The sequence below is a fragment of the Spermophilus citellus genome, assembly GCF_964194105.1.
Source record: "Spermophilus citellus genome assembly, chromosome: 5".
NCBI classification, from domain to species: domain Eukaryota; kingdom Metazoa; phylum Chordata; class Mammalia; order Rodentia; family Sciuridae; genus Spermophilus; species Spermophilus citellus.
Window position 1 is genome coordinate 19,265,293 of NC_138186.1, and position 18,614 is coordinate 19,283,906.

At 39.4% G+C, this 18,614-nt stretch overlaps 1 protein-coding gene across 14 annotated transcripts in view; it reads right to left on the reverse strand.

Annotated features, from left to right (window-relative positions):
• FARS2 (phenylalanyl-tRNA synthetase 2, mitochondrial) overlaps window positions 1-18,614 on the reverse strand; it is a 531,440-nt gene that overhangs the window by 351,285 nt on the left and 161,541 nt on the right. For all 14 annotated transcript variants that reach the window (XM_081295218.1, XM_081295209.1, XM_081295212.1 and 11 more), the window contains one exon: window positions 6,609-6,740. In XM_081295218.1, coding sequence (XP_081151344.1) covers window positions 6,609-6,740 — 132 coding nt within the window. The remainder of the gene's footprint in view (window positions 1-6,608; window positions 6,741-18,614) is intronic.

The following is an 18,614-nucleotide window of genomic DNA, read 5'->3' on the forward strand; positions in this document are numbered from 1 at the left end:
ACAATGGTCCTGGTTATACTTCCACCTCTTTTAAACAATTTTGCTCATCATTTGGCATTACTCACATAACAGGAATTCCATACAATCCACAAGGACAAGGCATAGTTGAAAGAGCTCATCAAACTATTAAAATGTACTTATTAAAACAAAAGGAGGGAATTGGAAAGGGGTATATATCCCCCAAAGATAAACTTAAAATAACCCTTTTTACTCTAAACTTTTTAAATTTAGATTCATCGGGACTTAGTGCTGCGGAAAGACATTTGTACCCCAAAAATGTACATAAGCCTAAGGTACTTTGGAAAGATATTCTAACAGGACAATGGAAAGGCCCAGATCCAGTGATAGTCTGGAATCGGGGCGCTGTCTGTGTTTTCCCACAGGATGAACAGCAACTGATTTGGATTCCAGAGAGATTAACTAAAACAATTTCTACAGAAAAAGAAGATGATTTGACTCAAATCCATAACAGCTGACATCCAGAGCTCCGGCTTGGCTATTCTTACATCTGTGACAGTGATTAACCAAGGTGGTTTTTTTTCAATATCTATTTTATTATTGCATTTTTCCACATCATAAAGTTCTATTTTATTTTTGAGCTCATACAAACCTAGGTTAATGTTTTTCTGATCAGTTTTATTTTTTGACTGTGTTTTATTTTTTGACTGTGGAGTTTTTAAACATTGCAATGGAGATTTCACCTAAGTATAGTTACAAGGCCTTTATTTACTATTGCCTTATGTGTTGTATGTTGTGTGCACACTTCTGTTTAGTGTTGTATGTCTGTATGTGTGTATGTCCATATTTCTTATATGAGGAGCGCTCATGAAAAAATGGATCCGAATTTTTTCTTTATTCATGTGATTTATATGGTTTAATTTAAATTAGGTGAACAGCTGTTTATGATTGTTTTTAAAGATGGTTAACAGATCTGTTTGTTTACTAATTTAAATTAGGTAAATAGCTGTTAAGGATTGTTTTTAAAGGAGGTTAACAGATCTGTTTGTTTACTTTCACCTTTCCTTTTCATTATATTTAATAATTCTGTTCAGGATAATGTCTCTTTAGCATCATTGCCAGAATTTCCATCTCCATCCCAATTCCGGTGAAGACTGAGATAAAACCAAACTACACCTTCTATGATAGCTATCACAATAAACTGTATAAACTGATGCATCAATGAATATAACTCAACAAGTAATGCTTAATCAAGGACTTGATTTACTTTGGGAGGAAATGGACATATTGATAGACTCCTCCAATTTGAACTGCTTGCAGAACTTGCCTGGACTATATATCAGTTGCATACATTGTGAAATATCATCTGGTGCACCGAATTGTGGTACTGCTGGCATATCTTTGCTGATGGTGTCACCAGTGATGCAATTTCCTTGCCAGCTCACCCCATGTTTATTGTGGTAATACTGGCATATGTTTGCTGATGGTGTCACCAGTGACACAATTTTTCCAAAGGAACCATCAATTGGCTTGGTGTCGTGGCATTTCTGTATCCGCCTCCCTTCTACTAGTGATGGTCTAAAATTTGGGGGCCAACAGAGGTGAGGCAAAGAACCTCACCCCCCCACTGGCACCAAGGCTAAATTTGGGGGCCAACAGAGGTGAGGCAAGAACCTCACCCCCCCACCGGTGCATAGGCCTATCCACAAGCATGGCTGAATGCTGGACCGGTAGTCAGTGACGGGTTGATCTGATTACAGTGGATTCAACCTAAGACAGGAAGCTGACGCCTAAAGGTCAGTTCTCCCATGACGGGTAAGAACCATATGTTAAATTGGACAACCTACCAGGCACGGTCCCTAGCCACATTGCTTGTTGCTTAATTAAACAGAAGGGGGCAGATGCTAGGAGCCACAAGCAAATATACGATGTATGGCACCTTTGGTTGTAAAGTGACGCCAGCTAGCCACTGAGATGATTATGTTAAGATTTACATTCATATGGAAATTGGACTCCCGCTGTTCACCTTGGCCTGCTACTGGATCCATGTTACAGGACTCATGGAGAGTTCCCATTGGTTGGGGAAGGATAGTAGGAGGGAATTCCGGGGGAGGTCCGGGGGACCCCCGGTTCTGGGGAACGCGCGGTTCCGGTGGAGGCCCGCGTGGGAGGACCGGGTTTGGCTTGCCAGCGCCTACAGAGTATTGGCGGCTTTTTCAAAATAAAGTTTTGTTCCTGCTTGAGTGGCTCGTGATTCTGTGCCCAGCCAAGACTGCGGCAAATACTAACTCTAAGGAATCTGAAAGTAATGGGGAAGATTCTGCAACTTAAGGAAGAAGAAATAAAGTAAGATTCCACAAGCCCTTAGGAGGAGACTCAAAACATACATAGGCCACCGTCAACTTCAACATGTGAGAAAATGTTGACGCTGTTTAAGTGAGCAATCTAACTTCATGCTCTAAATAAATCACTCTATCACAGAAGGTGACCCAAGAGGCAGAGCCCTTCAGAGGTAACAAATTACAAAACAAGTGAAGTTTTATTTGCAGTCTGCCTCATTGTTTCAGTTTTTCAATCAATACTACTTCAAACAACTTATCTGAAATCAATTTTATCATTCCCAATAATGCAATCCACAATTTGGGTAGCATCATATCATGGTTAACTGTTATCAAAAAGGCATGGCCAGCAGGTATGGTGGCACACACCTGTCATCCCAGCAACTTAGGAGGCTAAGGCAGCAGGATGGCAAGTTCAAAGTCAATCTCAGCAATGGTGAGGTGCTAAGCAATTCAGTAAGACCCTCTCTCTAATAGTATTTAAAAAAAAAAAAAAAGGCGGGGGGAGGAGGACCTGGTGATGTGGGTCAGTGGTTGAGTGCCTCTGAGTTCAATCCTCAGTACTAGCACTCACCCACCCCCAAATAAAAAAAAAATGACTTGGCCAAGCCTCACTAGCAATCTAGCCATTTGATCCAGATCATCATCTTTCTCAGGCTTTATAAAATGCAGGGAATAATAGCACCTACCACAGAACCCTTTCATTAAGGTAAAATGGAAGAAAGCATAAAAAGCATACTTTTTGGTAAATCCAGCAGCTCAGGAGGATGAGGCAGGAGGATCGTGAGTTCAACCTCAGCAAAAGTGAGGCAATAAGCAACTCAGTGAGACCCTGACTCTAAATAAAATACAAAATATCGGGCTGGGGATGTGGCTCAGTGTTCAAGTACCCCCAAGTTCAATCCCCGGTACCCCTCCTCCCCCCAAAAAGCATTCTAAGATGCTAGCCTACAGGAAGGGCTCAAATGATGTCTGCTGCTACCATTGCTTCAACATCGTTGGTTTCTGACTTGTAGTACTTAACCTAATAGAGTTAAGAACCTTAAAGAAGGAGAATTTAGAACCATCAATTTGTCTCTTAGAAGATCTCTTTGAAAAAGCAAAGGAAATAGGGAGGAGAAAGGGAAGTTGAAAGAAGGGAGAAGGGAGAAAAGGAGAGGAAAGAAAATGCAGGAGAAAAGACTAAAATAGAGGAATGATGTACAGGTAGCCTGTCTTTCTTCAGGCTCTAGGAACTTTGAAAACAGAAAACCAACTGTACTTGCAAATAATGTCTGTAGTTAGAAACTGCCAGGCAAATCATTTAAAATCTTCAACTAGAGAAGTCAAAACACATTCAAGTCTAAAAACAGAGCAGAACTTTGTCACAATAACTTCAAGTTCAAATAGCAAAACCTATACAGTTTCTTTTATAAAAGTCACCTCTTCTATTTCTTTATTCTCCCTCCCTAGCAGGATATTTAAATTTTATGCATACAATTTCCCAATGACTTGAAGCACATCCTACCAATACTGTGAATCTCCGAAACATATTTGCATGTTGGGTGTCTTTTTTTTTAACTTTGCCATTCCCTTCAAGAATACCTAACATGGCTGATTTAATTGTAGAACAACAGTTTCATTAATGATCAATAATAAATTGGAAACTTGTTTCACATAACTATATTCAGCCAGTTATTTTGTGAATAAACCTCGTAAAAACCATAAAGGAAATATAAGAAGGCACAAATCCAAGTGACAACTGATATGTAAGTTGATCTCCCTTCCTAGCTTTATTAGCTCTGGCCTTCTGACAATAGGCACTTCTAGAAGGAAGCCTAGGAGTCCTTCAAATCTTTTGTGTAAAAAACAAAAGACCACAGGGATATTTGAAGTAAGCTCCTACTCAAGGACAGACTAAATGTTACTCCCAGTATTCTGTGTCTTCTACTGAAATGCATACACATCTACAGGCTGATTTTCCCTTTCTTTCAGTTTTTTATTACTTTCTTTTCCCTCTAAAACCAAAAACTCAAATTTAGAATCACAGATACAGATGGGTATAGATCAAAGAGATAACTAGTTCCACTTAGTTAGAAATTGATCTACAACATGCAAGATAGCCTTTTTAAAGTATTTCCTGTTGGTAAAGAGCTCTAACCATGAGAAAAAATCTTTAAATATTAATTTCAACTGAATGTATGCTGTGTGCTGGATCCTTTGCTAATAAGAACATTATAAATATCATCTCAATTAATCTTCATAACAAAACTTTGAAGATGGGGTCACTGTGTCCACTGTAACTTTGGAAAAACCAAAGATCATAGGTAATAAGTAACTTGCCTGAAGAGACACAGTTATTAATTGAGAGAGCTGTAAGAAAACCCCAGGGTTTACCCAAGTGTTGGCCTCACAATTGTTACAGGCCTTAATTTTGATTTCTGTCACCACTATGCACTAGGATGGCCCTTCAAATATTCAAAAACTGCCTGTGAAGCATTTGGCCTCCACTGGGCTTTCCACCACCTTCCTCAGTAGAATGGAGAAGAATCTGTGAGCTTATTAAGTCCACATCCCTACATAGAGGAGACCTAAGAGTAAAACCAAGGGGAAATCTGAATGAATCCACCTGTTCCATTTGCTTTTAGCTACTTGCTTTGATGACCAATTTTACAGGTCACACAGCTAAGCAGTATAATCCCATCAGCTTTGCTATCAGAAGCTCCTCTGATGGATGGTCACTATGGTAACAATTGTTGAAGCAGTTTTCACGTGGAGGCTACTTTAATCTTTCTTAAACCAGTTGAAATTGCCAACCATTTACTGGGGCCTACAACAGTTGTCTGATGGGTGAGAACCTTTTGACTTCAGAGGGCCAAAAACCCCACGCACAGATCATGCTAACTCTGCCATTTTCTGAATGTGCTTCTAAGGAGCCACAAAGTTTTAACAATACACAAGCAGCTGACCAATGAATCTTTCCTTGCCTCCAGTCACCTTCTCTGACACCTCAAACCATCCTGCTTCTTTATCCCATAAATACCCCTGAGCCCTATCCAAGGGAGGTAGATTTGAGATTCGGGGCTCCCACTTCCTCAGCATAGGCACCATGTGAATAAACTCTCTTTTGCCAAACTTGTCATTTCAGTGATTGGCATCCTGTGCAGTGGGCAAAATGGGGCTCACTTGGTAACATGTTCTAGTCAACTTTTTTGCTGCTACCACTAAAAGATCCAGAACAATTTTAGGAGAGAAAACGTTTATTTAGGAGCTCACAGTTACAGAGGTCTCAATCCATAGACAGCAGACTCCATTCCTCAGGGCTCAAGGTGAGGCTGAACATCATGGAGGAAAAATGTGACAGAGGGAAGCAGCTCACATGATGATCAGTTAAAAAAAAAAAAAAAAAAAAAACAGAAAGAGCTCCACTTGCCAGATACAAAATATATACCCCAAAGCCACGCCCCCAATTTCCACCTCTCCAGCCTTGCCCTTCCTGCCTTTAGCCACCACTCAATTAATCCCATCAGGTGACTAATTCACTGATTGGGTTAAGGCTCTCATAACCCGATCATTTCTTCTCTGAACCTTCTCACACATGAGCTTCTAAGAGACATCTCACATCTAAACCATAATATAACAAGGGTAAGAGGGAGAGCCAGACATCCAGTTTCCCAGAAAATACTTCATGCACCCTATCTCTTCAGAATCACCTCATCTTCTAACTCCATGACCACATTATCCCATCTTTACCCACATTTCTTAGTCACCCAGGAAGATTGCTCTTCTCCATTCTGCTGAAGGCCCCATGACCAACCTAGAGAAGAATTTGTGAGCCCTTTAAGTCCACACCCTTACAAGGAAGGGGACCTAAGAGTGAAACCAAGGGAAAATCTGACCAACCTGGAGCCACAACTGCCCTCCAAGGCACACAGCAAATGCCCTTCTATAGGAGCCGGGAAAAGGAACCCAGGACAATCTCCATTTAGAGCTTACTGCTTACACATGGGCTTGGAAGGAAGTCAGTTTAGAAGACAAACTGCTCGAGTATGACATGCATTTAATTGACTCTGGGGCAATCAGAAAGCAACATATCAAAAAACACAAAATCAAGGTACAAACCAGCAGCCAAGTTCTGACAAGAAAGATCTCCAAAGAAGCTTCTGCAAAATGAGATGTGAGAAGGTTGGTGTCAGATATGTCTAGTGGGCACCACGGAGAGAAAGATAGCAATGGAGGAATATGGAAATGACTGCAAATGACTAGGAGGTTACTTGAGGAGAGAAGGTTCCTTTAGAGAGCCTTTCAGTAACATGTGAGATTCTTTTCTACCTGAATTGACCAGTTGCTGTTCCATCACCCCACAGCCAAGAACTTCTAGCCATTCTCCGTGGAAGTTGATCTCCATCTCGAAGGAAGGATGAGTAAAAGGAAAGTAGCAGTCCACCCATCTTATCTCCAACCCTGCAGAGATGACAAAGAAAAAAGAAAGAGCGTCATGAGGCAGTCTATCCTTTCTTGGGATCAAATCTGCCCTTCAGCAAATGACATCAATTACTACATTCTGAGTAAAATAAATAGCAAACAAACTAATTTTGCAACATGTTAGGGTAAGGCAATAAATCTTATAACTTGTGAATAACTAGACATGTCTTTCCAGATATGAAAAGCACTCTGTGTAGTTCTGGGACCCTCTAAAACCAAATCAATCACTTGTCAATTTCAGCAACCATTTGGCAAAGGAAAAACATTAAGTCCAGATCATGAGAAAGCACGCAATTCTCTCTAATTTCTAGAAATGAAAGTGACACCATTTCAGAGTTTTTAAAACAACTATATTTTTGCTATACTATCCTCCAAACATGCATACCCACTGATGTAAGAAAAATTATGAGATTTCCTATACTTACTTACAAGAGCCAATGGATGGGGTATGGGTAGAGATAAGAGAAGTTAATCCATTAACATTTGCAGGTGAAATCAAAACAGACTGTTCCATTTGCCTGAAAGTACACTAAAGTCTTGACTTAAATCCTATCCTGGCCAACCACCAGGGCTCCTGGTCCCCTGCACTCTGTTTTAGTATAAACTTTCTGGACTCTCAACCCCCACTCATGCAGAAGCAATGGTTACTTCTCCTATGGACTGCCCTATCATCCCAAAGCTTTCTCAGTTCAATGTAAATGACAAATATCTTCCTTACTCAAATCCGCATGATTTAAAAAAAAAACAAAACAAAAGAACACTTATAGCTCTGGTCCACAGGACCTATTTCCAGCTGCCATCTAGCCCTATTTTTGGTAGTTTTAGGAAATTATTCCAGGATCTCGTCCTTTTTTCTGGTTAGCATCTGCAATGGTATTATTATTATTATTATTATTATTATTATTATTATTATTGTTATTATTAGCAAAAAAAATTATTTAATAAAAGAAAGACTAGTTCACTTAAAACAGTGAAAGCCTGCAAAGATCAGATGTCACTCAAATGCCGAAAAACCATGTGAGAGGTCACCTGGCAGCTCCATGCCCATGTTCCAGAACACAGAAAGTGAGCATTTGCAAATCATTGTGCTCTTTGCCCTTAGTGGCAGGGCTTTCTTTTTCAGGCAATTCTAAGGCCTTGATAAAGGATCCAATTTTCAAGGGTAACATACCCTCCCATAAGAATCTAAAATACCACGTTCTCAGTCAAGACTATCCTATGGAAATTAGAATGTGAAATGAACAAAAATAATAATAAAATTGCTTCTATCTATTGAGCCTTTACCATCCCATTTCACAGATGGGGGGAAAATTAGAGAGGTCAAGTATCTCACTCAAAGTCACAAAACTAGCAGACAACTGGCTAAGTCTAGGTCTGTCCACTCCCAAAATCCAGATGCTGACAATTAAAAAGTAACTCTCTGTATCTATGAATCAAAATTCAGATGACAGTAGAATTATGAGACACAGGTCTTTTCCAAAGAAGAAGGTTGATTTTTTTTTTCTTTTCAGTTGCACTTATTTAGTTTTAGTTGCATTTATTTTCCTAGCTACCTGCTATCTATGGCAAGCATTTTAGTTTATAATAGTAAAATATTTTCTTTTTATTATATATGAGTATAATAAACATTAAAGTGCACATGTGAAAAGTACAGAATTTGATAAATGTCGATCAACATATACATCCGTAAAACTGTTACCATAATCAGGATAATGCCCATATCCATCACCCTCAAAAGTTTCCTGTGCCCCTCTGTAATCCTCAGCACACAACTGCAGTCCCCACTTATTCTCCAGGCCTCCCAAACTCCCAAGAAACCACAGATCTCTTCTGTTGCTATAGTCAAGCTCGCATTCCCTAGAATTTTATTAAAAAGAGAATCACACAGAATGTAATGGTCTTTTGTCCATCTTCTTTCACTCTGCATATTTTAAGATTCACCCATGTTGCATAAAGCTATGATTCATTGCTTGTTATTTATTGCTGAGTACACTTTGCAAATACTTTTTTCATCTGGGAAAAAAAGATGACCCAGTTGCTGGCCACTTAGGCAAAGTCCACAAGTTATCCAGGCAGTCCAGACTTTTCTGTGTGAAGCTCATACATGAAGAGCAGTTGTTTATTTGCAGCTATATTTGAGAAGGTATTTGTACACCTGTGTGTCTGCCCTTCTTTGGGACCAACAGTCCCCTATCAATATTTTCATAAAAGCACCAGAGACAATCCTGCTAGCAAACAGAAATGTGTGAAGCCTTAGGACATAAAACTGAGAGCAGAAGGACCAGGAGACGAAGCAAGTTTGAACATTCTTTTTTGTAACTCCTGGCAAGTATCAAATTATTTTATGAAAAGAGTTCAGAAAAACAAATTCTGTCATGTAGCTTTTTATACTGGTTTGACTTTTTCCAAAAATAGCAACAGCACTAAGGAATAACATCATAATTTCTTCATTAAATATCTAAGGGCTCAAAATAGAGTAAGTGCATTCTGCACCAGTTAATTTCCCTGTATCAAATTTTTAAAATTCCTTCAAATAGGCTAAATAGAGTTTAGTTTATATAACTTTACATCTCACACTAATAACATCTTAGGTTCCCCCAAGTATGAAAGAAAAATTTTCAAGACATTAGTAGGCACTCAAAATAGTCATTTGTTGAAGCTGGGAGCAGTGATAGTGATGCACGCCTGTAATCGCAGCAGCAGCTGGGGAGGCTGAGGCAGGAGGATCACAAGTTCAAAGCCAGTCTAAGCAACTTAGCAAGGCCCCAAGCAACTTAGCGAGACCTTGTCTCAAAAAATAAGAAGGGCTGGGGATATGGCTCAGTAGTTAAGCACCCCTGGATTCAATTCCTGGTACCCAAATCATCATCATCATCATCATCATCATCATTATTTCATGTACTGATTAAAGTCATTCCATGATCAATCATTTTAAGTGCTGAATACCTGCTGAATACTGTCTCATGGGAAGCAAGGTCTCCATAGAGACAGGACCCTATTTACACAACATCTGTGCTGGTGCTGATGGGACAGAACAGCTTAAGGATGAACTGGAAAGTGATGTGAGGCCTCTTCCTCTCTCCAGAAACTTTTCTTAATGTCTTTTACTGAGGGCATTTGCTTCATTGCTTCTATGATTAGGAAACAAACTGTAATTTGGGGCTGAAATTATCTGCAATGTTGAACAAATTCTAATGACAAAATGTCCATATGTTGCATCGACCATTACACTTCTGGTTTAAGACCTTGGCCACCACAGCCCTCGGTTTCTTTGGGCTCAGTCATCCTACAGGTGTCTCTTCATAGCAATGAAAATAATTGCTCCACAGTGAAAACTACACACAGCAAAGCATGATAAGGCAGGGAAGCGAGCCAAGTATTTCAGGACCAAGGAAGATGATAAATATTAATGATAATATGGAACAGAACCCATTGATAATAAAATAAAAATAAAAAAGGAAAACACAGATTGTCCAAAGTTGTGTATTATGAGACTGGGTGGTTTTTAATTAATTTCACCCCCTCAGATCCTTTGTTAAATTTCCTTTTTAAAGTCCATATGACCCTACAAAGAATGCCAAATCCATACACTATTCGTTTCCTTTGATCTACTATATTAAGAACTTCTTCAGTTTTATTTCCTTTATATAAACAGGCAAAAGCCTAAACTGCCAAACACCATTTTTGAGCAGTCTAATGGCTCTACTTCAAACAAACAGTAATCATTTGAAAGCAAATTATATCAGTTAATGTGTAATTTTGGCAAAAATACTATATTCTTCTATGTATTCTATTTAAATTTCCATGATATTGACACATTAATGGTGGTCATTTTTTAAATCACTACAGTATAATCATTCATTGAATAGCCCCCAAATACCTTTTCCTTTTGTTTTTTTGCGGCAGGACCTCAAAATTAATGTCTTACTATATCTGCTTAAAATGGCATCTTAACATGCTTTTGGCATTAAACTATACCATACTAAGTAAATATCTCAAAATTGTGACATATTTCTCATGTCAAGTATCAGGAGTCGGTAAAATGTCCATAAAAAATTATGTATTTTGTGTTTCATATTAATAAAGGGGAAATTTTAGTAAGCATGTCCACATCATATGAATTCATTATTCATTAGGCTAATCTGTTTTGGGGGTTACAGAGGAAAATTAAACACATGTATTATATATCTAGTGAAAAATAAGGCTGAAGTTTTTTCTTTTTACTTCTTTTTGGGGGGAGGAGGAGAAACACACTTTAACAAATGAGCAAATCACATTTACAAATGAGCTTAAGGCTTTCTATTTCAATTTTCAGCCTAGGGTCAGGGAGAAGAAAATACAAATATAAATTCAAGTCTCAGATTTCCACCATTTTTCCTGTGAAATTATGAGGACCCCAGCTGCCTTACCCCTACACTGTATATAATGACAGCTACTTCACACAGTGATTTCAGAAAGGACCCTGCAGGAAGGCAGGTTTACCTAAGAGGCAGAGAGAGACCTGGTTTCACTTCTAAATGGAGATGCTGAGTTTGTTCAAGGATGAGTAGGCCCCAATGTCTAAAAGCAACCCCTAAAGCAGGACTTCTAAGGTGGCAAGTAGACATTTCTTCACGACAGTGATATGCACCCAAACAGAAGATGTGTAGCAAGAACTCTGATTCCTTCTCAACTCTGGCAGCCCCACCATGAGGACAAAGGGCACAGGGAAGGCTGCAGAGCATCTTGCCCACCCACACAGTGTACCAGCTTCCCAACTTCTGCATCCTTGGCAAGACCGTCAGGGGACAAAATTCGGTGGTGGGGGGGGGGGGGGGACAGTGATCATTTCCCATCAATCTTTTACCTCCTGTGCAATGCCTCCTGAACGGTCTGCCTGAAGTACTATAAATATTAAATAGACATCAGCTCCTACCACCTCCAACCCACCTTCGTAACAGATCTCATACTTAGTAAACACTTCCCTGATTTAAAGCTAATTAAAAGGATTCTTGACCTGTTTCTTCAAACTCCTTATAGAGATGAGACTGTCATCAAAACTACCTTCCACAGGAAGTAAAATCTAAATCTTGAAAGGTGGATGGTCCAAACTAGAGCACACACCAGTGATTTTCTACATCCTACCAATGCTACCCTCCATTGATGCAAATAATTTTTAAAATTGACTACACAAATATGCAATTAATCACTGCTGTTTGGCATTAATTTTTCAATAGGTTTCTTTTCCCTTAGTTGGTACCAGAGGGAGAGCAGAATGCAGCAACACCAGGGTTGCTCCTCCCACTTTCTGAACAGGATACAGTTTGTATCCAACAAAGGAAAGAAAGGTGGAGAGAAAAATGAAAGAAGGTACGCTCTGGCTGGAAAAAAAAAAATCTTGAAAAACTGACACACATGAATCTAACAGGACCATTTCCCAGCTGACACTGTCAAAGGCACCTCGCAATTCCATCTCATTGGCTTCTGTTTAGGACCATGAGCCCTTAAAACTGAAAATGTGCTTATTTTCTGATTTCATTTATTTTCTAATTTATCAATGTTGCTCTACTCTTAAAAGGATTTGTTTTACAAAAAAAAAATATATATATATATCAATAGGTAAAAAGTTCACAGGAACCAAAGTCAAAATACTCTTAAAAAAAAATACATCTCACTATATAGCAGGTCATCAGTGAGCAGTGTCACTTGTAACCCTGTCCTTCTCTCTCCCCACTCTCCTGAATCCTTGTAGTAAACTTATAAGGTTTACACTTTATCATTGTACATAAGCATAAACCAATATCTATTTCTATTTTTCCGCTTATATGAAAAACAGAATACTATGCACATAATTCCACATCATGCTTTTTCACTTAATGATATGTCTGGAGGCCTCTCTATGCAAACACAGAGCATTTCCTTTTTCTTTTTCTGACTCCTGAAAAGTGTTCCACTGTGTGGCTTGCCCACATTTACAGATGTCCCTGATGGATAGATACTTGGAGCAAATCCAGTTCTTTGTTATTGAAAGCAATGCTGCAACAAAATACCCTGTTGGGCCAAAGAGAAAATGCTTTTATAATTGTAATAAGTACTGCCAAATTGTCCACTCTAGGTGTTATGTCACATCCTGCACTAACATTAGCTCAATATTTTCCACCAAGGCCAAGGTAATAATTAGTGAAAGAGTCATATTAGAGCTCAGGTCCCAGATGAAATTCAGGGCTCTGCTGATAAAAGACCACCAGCTTGATCCCCTTAGGCAGCTGCCACTTAGCTAATGTAACAGCTGAGTGCCCTGGACAAGATTCTCAGGTTCCTGCTGCCTGCCTTGTCCCTTGTTAACTCTCTGCATCTCTCGTCTCTCCCTTCACAAAGGAAAACAGTATCTTCTGGACCAAGCAACCATGTGACTGGCAGTTATGAGGAAGAGGAGGCACATTTGAGGCCTGAAGCATCCATGTAGGAATATGAACATTGATTCCACTTCCAAAGCCCACCTCACAAGCAGCATGAAGTCATTCATGGCTTACACTTCATCTCCATCTAGGGCCTTACAAACACAGCAATGCCAACACTGTGACTCTTTAGTGTGCCATATATATCCTACATGTCCACACAGCCATGTACCCTGGAGTCCAGTGCTACACTCTGCTAAATGGAGTAAAATCATTCCAACTACAAAGTTAACAGTAAACACCACCTTCTCCTTGTCACAGAGGGTAATAAAATCCTCTGGTGTGGGACCTCCCAAACACACTCTAGAAGATGTTAGTAGTCTTTCAGCCACAATGACTCACTGTGCTAAGACATATACAAAGTAATAAGGGAAAAATAAAAGGTAGCAGTTTCTCCCACCACTGGCAATGGTGTAACTGATCCCACAGCTATAAGTTTCCTACTTGGTAGAAAGACCAGTGTATGTTAAAGTATCTACTTATTGCCCTTGGACCCCTCTATATGGAATCCTCTTGTTTAGGGCTTGAATTTTAAGACATTGGTATCATTTCTGCACCTTATAATGAAGTTAGAAATGGAGTACAATTCAATTTAATAGGGCCCCTCATTCTAAAATCTAGGTATGGGGTAAAGGCACTAGGAAAAGTGACAGACCCTGTTCTTTAACAAGCAGCAGTCTAATAGAATCACATTTTTGGAGTGAGCCAGAGCATAGGCCTTTTGGTTCCCAATCCTTCTCCCTAATACAGGCCCTAAGGAAATGATATTCTGAGCAGATTACATAGAGATGCCTTATAGACTCACACCACAGCCTTCAGGGAGCTGGTCCTAGAGACTTGGATGGGTGGGACATCATGGATCCAAAAAACTGTCACAGAACTAGGATCAAATCCCAACTCTACCACTTTTACTCAAGTGATCTTGGGCAAGTTAATGTCTCAGGGGCTCAATTTTGTTTAAGAATAATACTTACCTCACAGAACTTTAGTAAAAATTTATTTTGCAGAATTATGCAAACAATATAGCAAAGTACCTGGCATATAATAAATACTCAATGGGTGATTTTTAAATTGAATGACATAGAAATTAGAATAATCTTAAAAAGAAAAAACCTCATCCTTTTATAAAATGTGAAAAAAAAAAACCCCAAACATTTCTAAATTGTGTTCCTAAGGTAACTGACATTTGGGGTTCATTTACCATGTACTGGGTACTGTGTGAAGTATGTCGATGCCTTCTCTCACTGAACACTTACATGGATGTAAGGCTGGCAGACTCACTGCACCTTAATTATTATTTCCACCTTACAGATGAAGGAAATGTGGCTCAGACCGCTTACGTATCTAATCTAAATTTCAAGTCAAGTCAGTATTTGCTAAGATCAGAGCCAGGTGTGTCCAAAAGCAGAGTCCCAGGCTGCCCTCCACTGGCAGAGATGGTGAATGTGACATTATCTTGGCTCACATGCGAAGTGCACTCAGAAGACCAAGATAGCATGGCCAGACTCCTAGTTTAACACACACACACAGGGAAAAAAAGAAAGAAAAACAAGGTACAGTGAAGTTCACAGATAAGAGGAACACCTCCATGAGCCAGAAACAGAACATGAACGCAGTGCAGTGAGAAAATAAAACAGGTTTGCTGGACTCTGGGCCCATAACCAAAGCAGAAGACAGGAGCCATCAGCTTCAGGGCAACACACTGCTGGATGAGGGCCTACGGAGGCTGGAAGCCCAAGACCTGAGGCTGGGATGGGATAAACTCCAAGCTGGTGCAAGACGAAATGACAAAATGTGTCCTCCAAATGCAACCTGGGGCTGTGCCCCTAAAAAGCTGAAGACTTAGGGAGTCCGGCCGTTCGCACTGGATCAGCTATATCCCCTGGCATATGTACCAGTGCTGGTAGGGACACTCAATAAAGCCTCACGAAGCTTTCTATAAAATAGCACAATATTGGCATAAAACCAGCACATATTGTCTTGGATACATTAAATCCGATCCCGATTACTTACAATATACTATCTCAACAGCTGTTAGATTGTATTGATTAGGGAACAGTAACAAGAAGAGAACTCTTTTAAGTATTCAGAACGGACTCCTTGTTTTAAATATTTTTGATTCAAGGCTGGTTGAATTTGCAGAAGTAGAACCCATGAATTTAAAGGGCCAGAAGATATGAAATGATGCCACTCAAGACATAGGACTCCAGGTCACCAAGGACACTTAACACTAAGGGAAGAAAACTAATATCGCTTCAGGAAGAAAGGAGAAAACAGAAGAACCCAGCTATCTCCCAAAGCTGAAGAGGAAGAGCTAGGAGTCTGGACAAATCAGGGTGACTGGAGTGTAACAGATAGAATAAGGAAAAAAGGTCGATACACAGAGCTCAGGAGATCTGCAGAAGAGTCCCTGCAGTATTCAAAGGAATACTAACCTATGCCTGAGTGTTCTAGAAACCAACTGTGGCCAGGAAACAAGCCATAAGAAAGGAGGGAAGAGTATCATGCTCACACAGGATCAGGAATAGTGCTGGTTCCCAAAAGCCAAGCGGAAAACATCACAATTCTTAAGTTATCAACTACAGTACTAAGAAACGTATTGCTCCTTTAGTACTAGCTCCTCACTAAACACTACATTGGTCCTACTTGAGAAGGCTTAAAAAGAAGACATAAAAGGATCAAAGTTCTTGTAAATATTTCCAGAACAAAGTTCCTAAATGTTATCAGGAAAACAAAACCATTCAAATGCATCACAAGGTAAAATTTACAATGTTAGATCCTATAGATCCAGACATGCAAAATAGAAGAGAAATATTAAGTAAAGGAAAATCAATAGCAATTTATCAAGAGATAACAGACAATATTTAGGAACAAAGATATTAAAATACATATTATAATGATACTCACTATGTTCAAAAAGCTAAAAGAATGTACAGATAGGGACAATACAAAAGACTAATTGAAGCACATGCATGAGATAAATACAGAGCATTGGGTTAACAGCAATGAGACATTGCAGAAAAAGACTGTAACAGGAACTATCAAAATGATCAGAGGTTAAAATCTGAACCTAAAATGAGAATAAAAAGGAAGAGCATCGGAGAAATAAAACGGAAAAGTTTCAAGTGGCCAAATACACATGTAATTGGAGTCCCCAAAGAAGGGGAGTTTTAGAACATATCTGATTCTCTGTCCAACTGATTCCTAAGGGGAAGCCCTGTTTCCACTGAGCACCTCTACTGGCACACAGCAAGACACTTCACATCCCCATTTCATAAAGTTCCAAGGATCAGGCTGAAGAGTGAAGCTGGGTACCACAAGCCAAAACAACAGAGGAAAGAAAGCAGGCGTCAGAAGGCAGTTCCTAGAGAGAGGCCTGATTCTCACCAGGCAACTGGATACCACTTGAATGAAATGACTGCTTTGTTATATCATTGTCTAGGAGCACTAGAGAGAATGATAACACTCTCTAAATCAGGCGGCACCAGCCAGCCAAGAGAGCTCATGTAAAAACTATTAAAAGTGATAATCTTAGAAGTATTTTAACTTTAGGAGCAAAGTAGAGCTAACATTTATAATCGTAAACGTTAATCCCAACTGATTTCATTCAGTTACACTAACAAAAATTCAGGAGTAGAAAAAATACAAAATGATATGAAACGCATAAGATCCTCATTACCATGGCCACAGGACCTCCCTCCTGAGCAGGACATCATTCACAAGGCAGGGGCCTAGAATGTTTTGGTTGAGTGCCACCAGATGTGGGTCCCTATAAAGTTGGGTTGGCAAGCAGGGTTGGGTGAAATCAACACCTGTGAAAGGAAGGTGGTGGCATCAGGTTGGGCAGAGGGATAAGTCAACCACAGCAATCAGACCCAACAAAGCCTGATCCTTGCCAGAGGTCTGAGATAGACAGCCCATCGGAATTGGCCCTTGAAAGGCCTTTATGCTCCTGCCACCTTCAATCTTTGGATGTGGGCAGTCCTGGAATGGGCACATCCTAGGGCAAGGAGACTCTCGGCAGCTGAGGCTGTCCCCCTAAGAAGAAGATGGCTAAAAGCTTCCTGAATTCCCATCAGCAGAGATTCCTTAGCAGGGTGATGGGAAGTGCTTCTCAATGACCAACATGGGCCTTTTTGATTTTACACAGGTAAAGACACAATGGCCCCATGGCAACATATCTAATCAGCAGCATAGTAGCACAATCCATCTCTCCTTTAGACCCGCTGATCTAAACTGGACTGTGAGGTCAATGCATTATAAAGGGAAACTCCAATGTTTAGCAAAGAGACTGTACAAAAGAAGGGCTGTAAACCCAAAGGACAGAAAGAGAAATTAAATAAAATGTTAAGAATCCTAAACCCCCGTTGCAGTTGCTCTAAAAGAAATGATTGCCAAACATGGTACAAAATGAAAACAATTGAGAAATATGAAAAACGACAATGAATTACACAAACATAAAGACAGTCTAAAGGGTTCTTTTATTTCCTTCTAATTCTGAAATGATAACCTCTCTTATAATTGCCTTAGGATGCTGGTACAATTGAAATGTTAGCAGAAAATAATAAAACACATTTGCAGAAAGAAAGAAAAAAAAAAAACCCTGAAACTAAAGCAACTGTAATAACAACAAATTGCCACAAGGAAATAGTGTGTTCTAATTTTTAATTTTGCTTTTTCAAGAACAAAGAAATCCAATAATATAATAAAAGGTGAAAAACCTAGACCATAAAAACAAATATTAAAAGAGTTGCTGAGTATTTCCAAGGCTTGCAAAGCAGTCCCCATTGATTAAATAACTATAGAAAGAGTGAAGTTTTTAAGCAATCCTTGGTATCCAAAATGTAATTGGATATGATGCAGCAAACACAGGCTTTACCACAAGCTGGGTACCACAAGCCAAAACAACAGAGGAAAGAAAGCAGGGGTCAGAAGGCAGTTCCTAGAGAGAGGCCCGATTCTCACCAGGTTGTTTTAATTGGCTCAGAAATGTTATTCAGTGATTGCTTTCTGTCCTTTCATAAATGCAAAAATCAACGATGGGCTCAGAAATAAAACTGCATGGGCTAAAACTGCCCACAACACTTAGCAGCATGTGATCCTCATGTGGATTTCTCTGTGTCAGTTCCCCTCAGGTGAAAAATGGGGATCACAGATGCAGACCAAAGAAAAACATCTTTGTAAAAGTGCTCAGCACAGGATTTAAAAGTGCTAACTATCATCGCTATTGTTGTTATTATCATCATTATTCTTTTTTTAATATTTATTTTTCTTCTATTGTTGATCAAATAACATTCACATTCATGGGGCCAAAAATATTCTTCAGAAGATTGCAAAACACATACACAGACACATGTACACAAACACAGACCAAAGAAGTAACAACAAAAGTCCACAATTAAGTGATGCCTCTGAA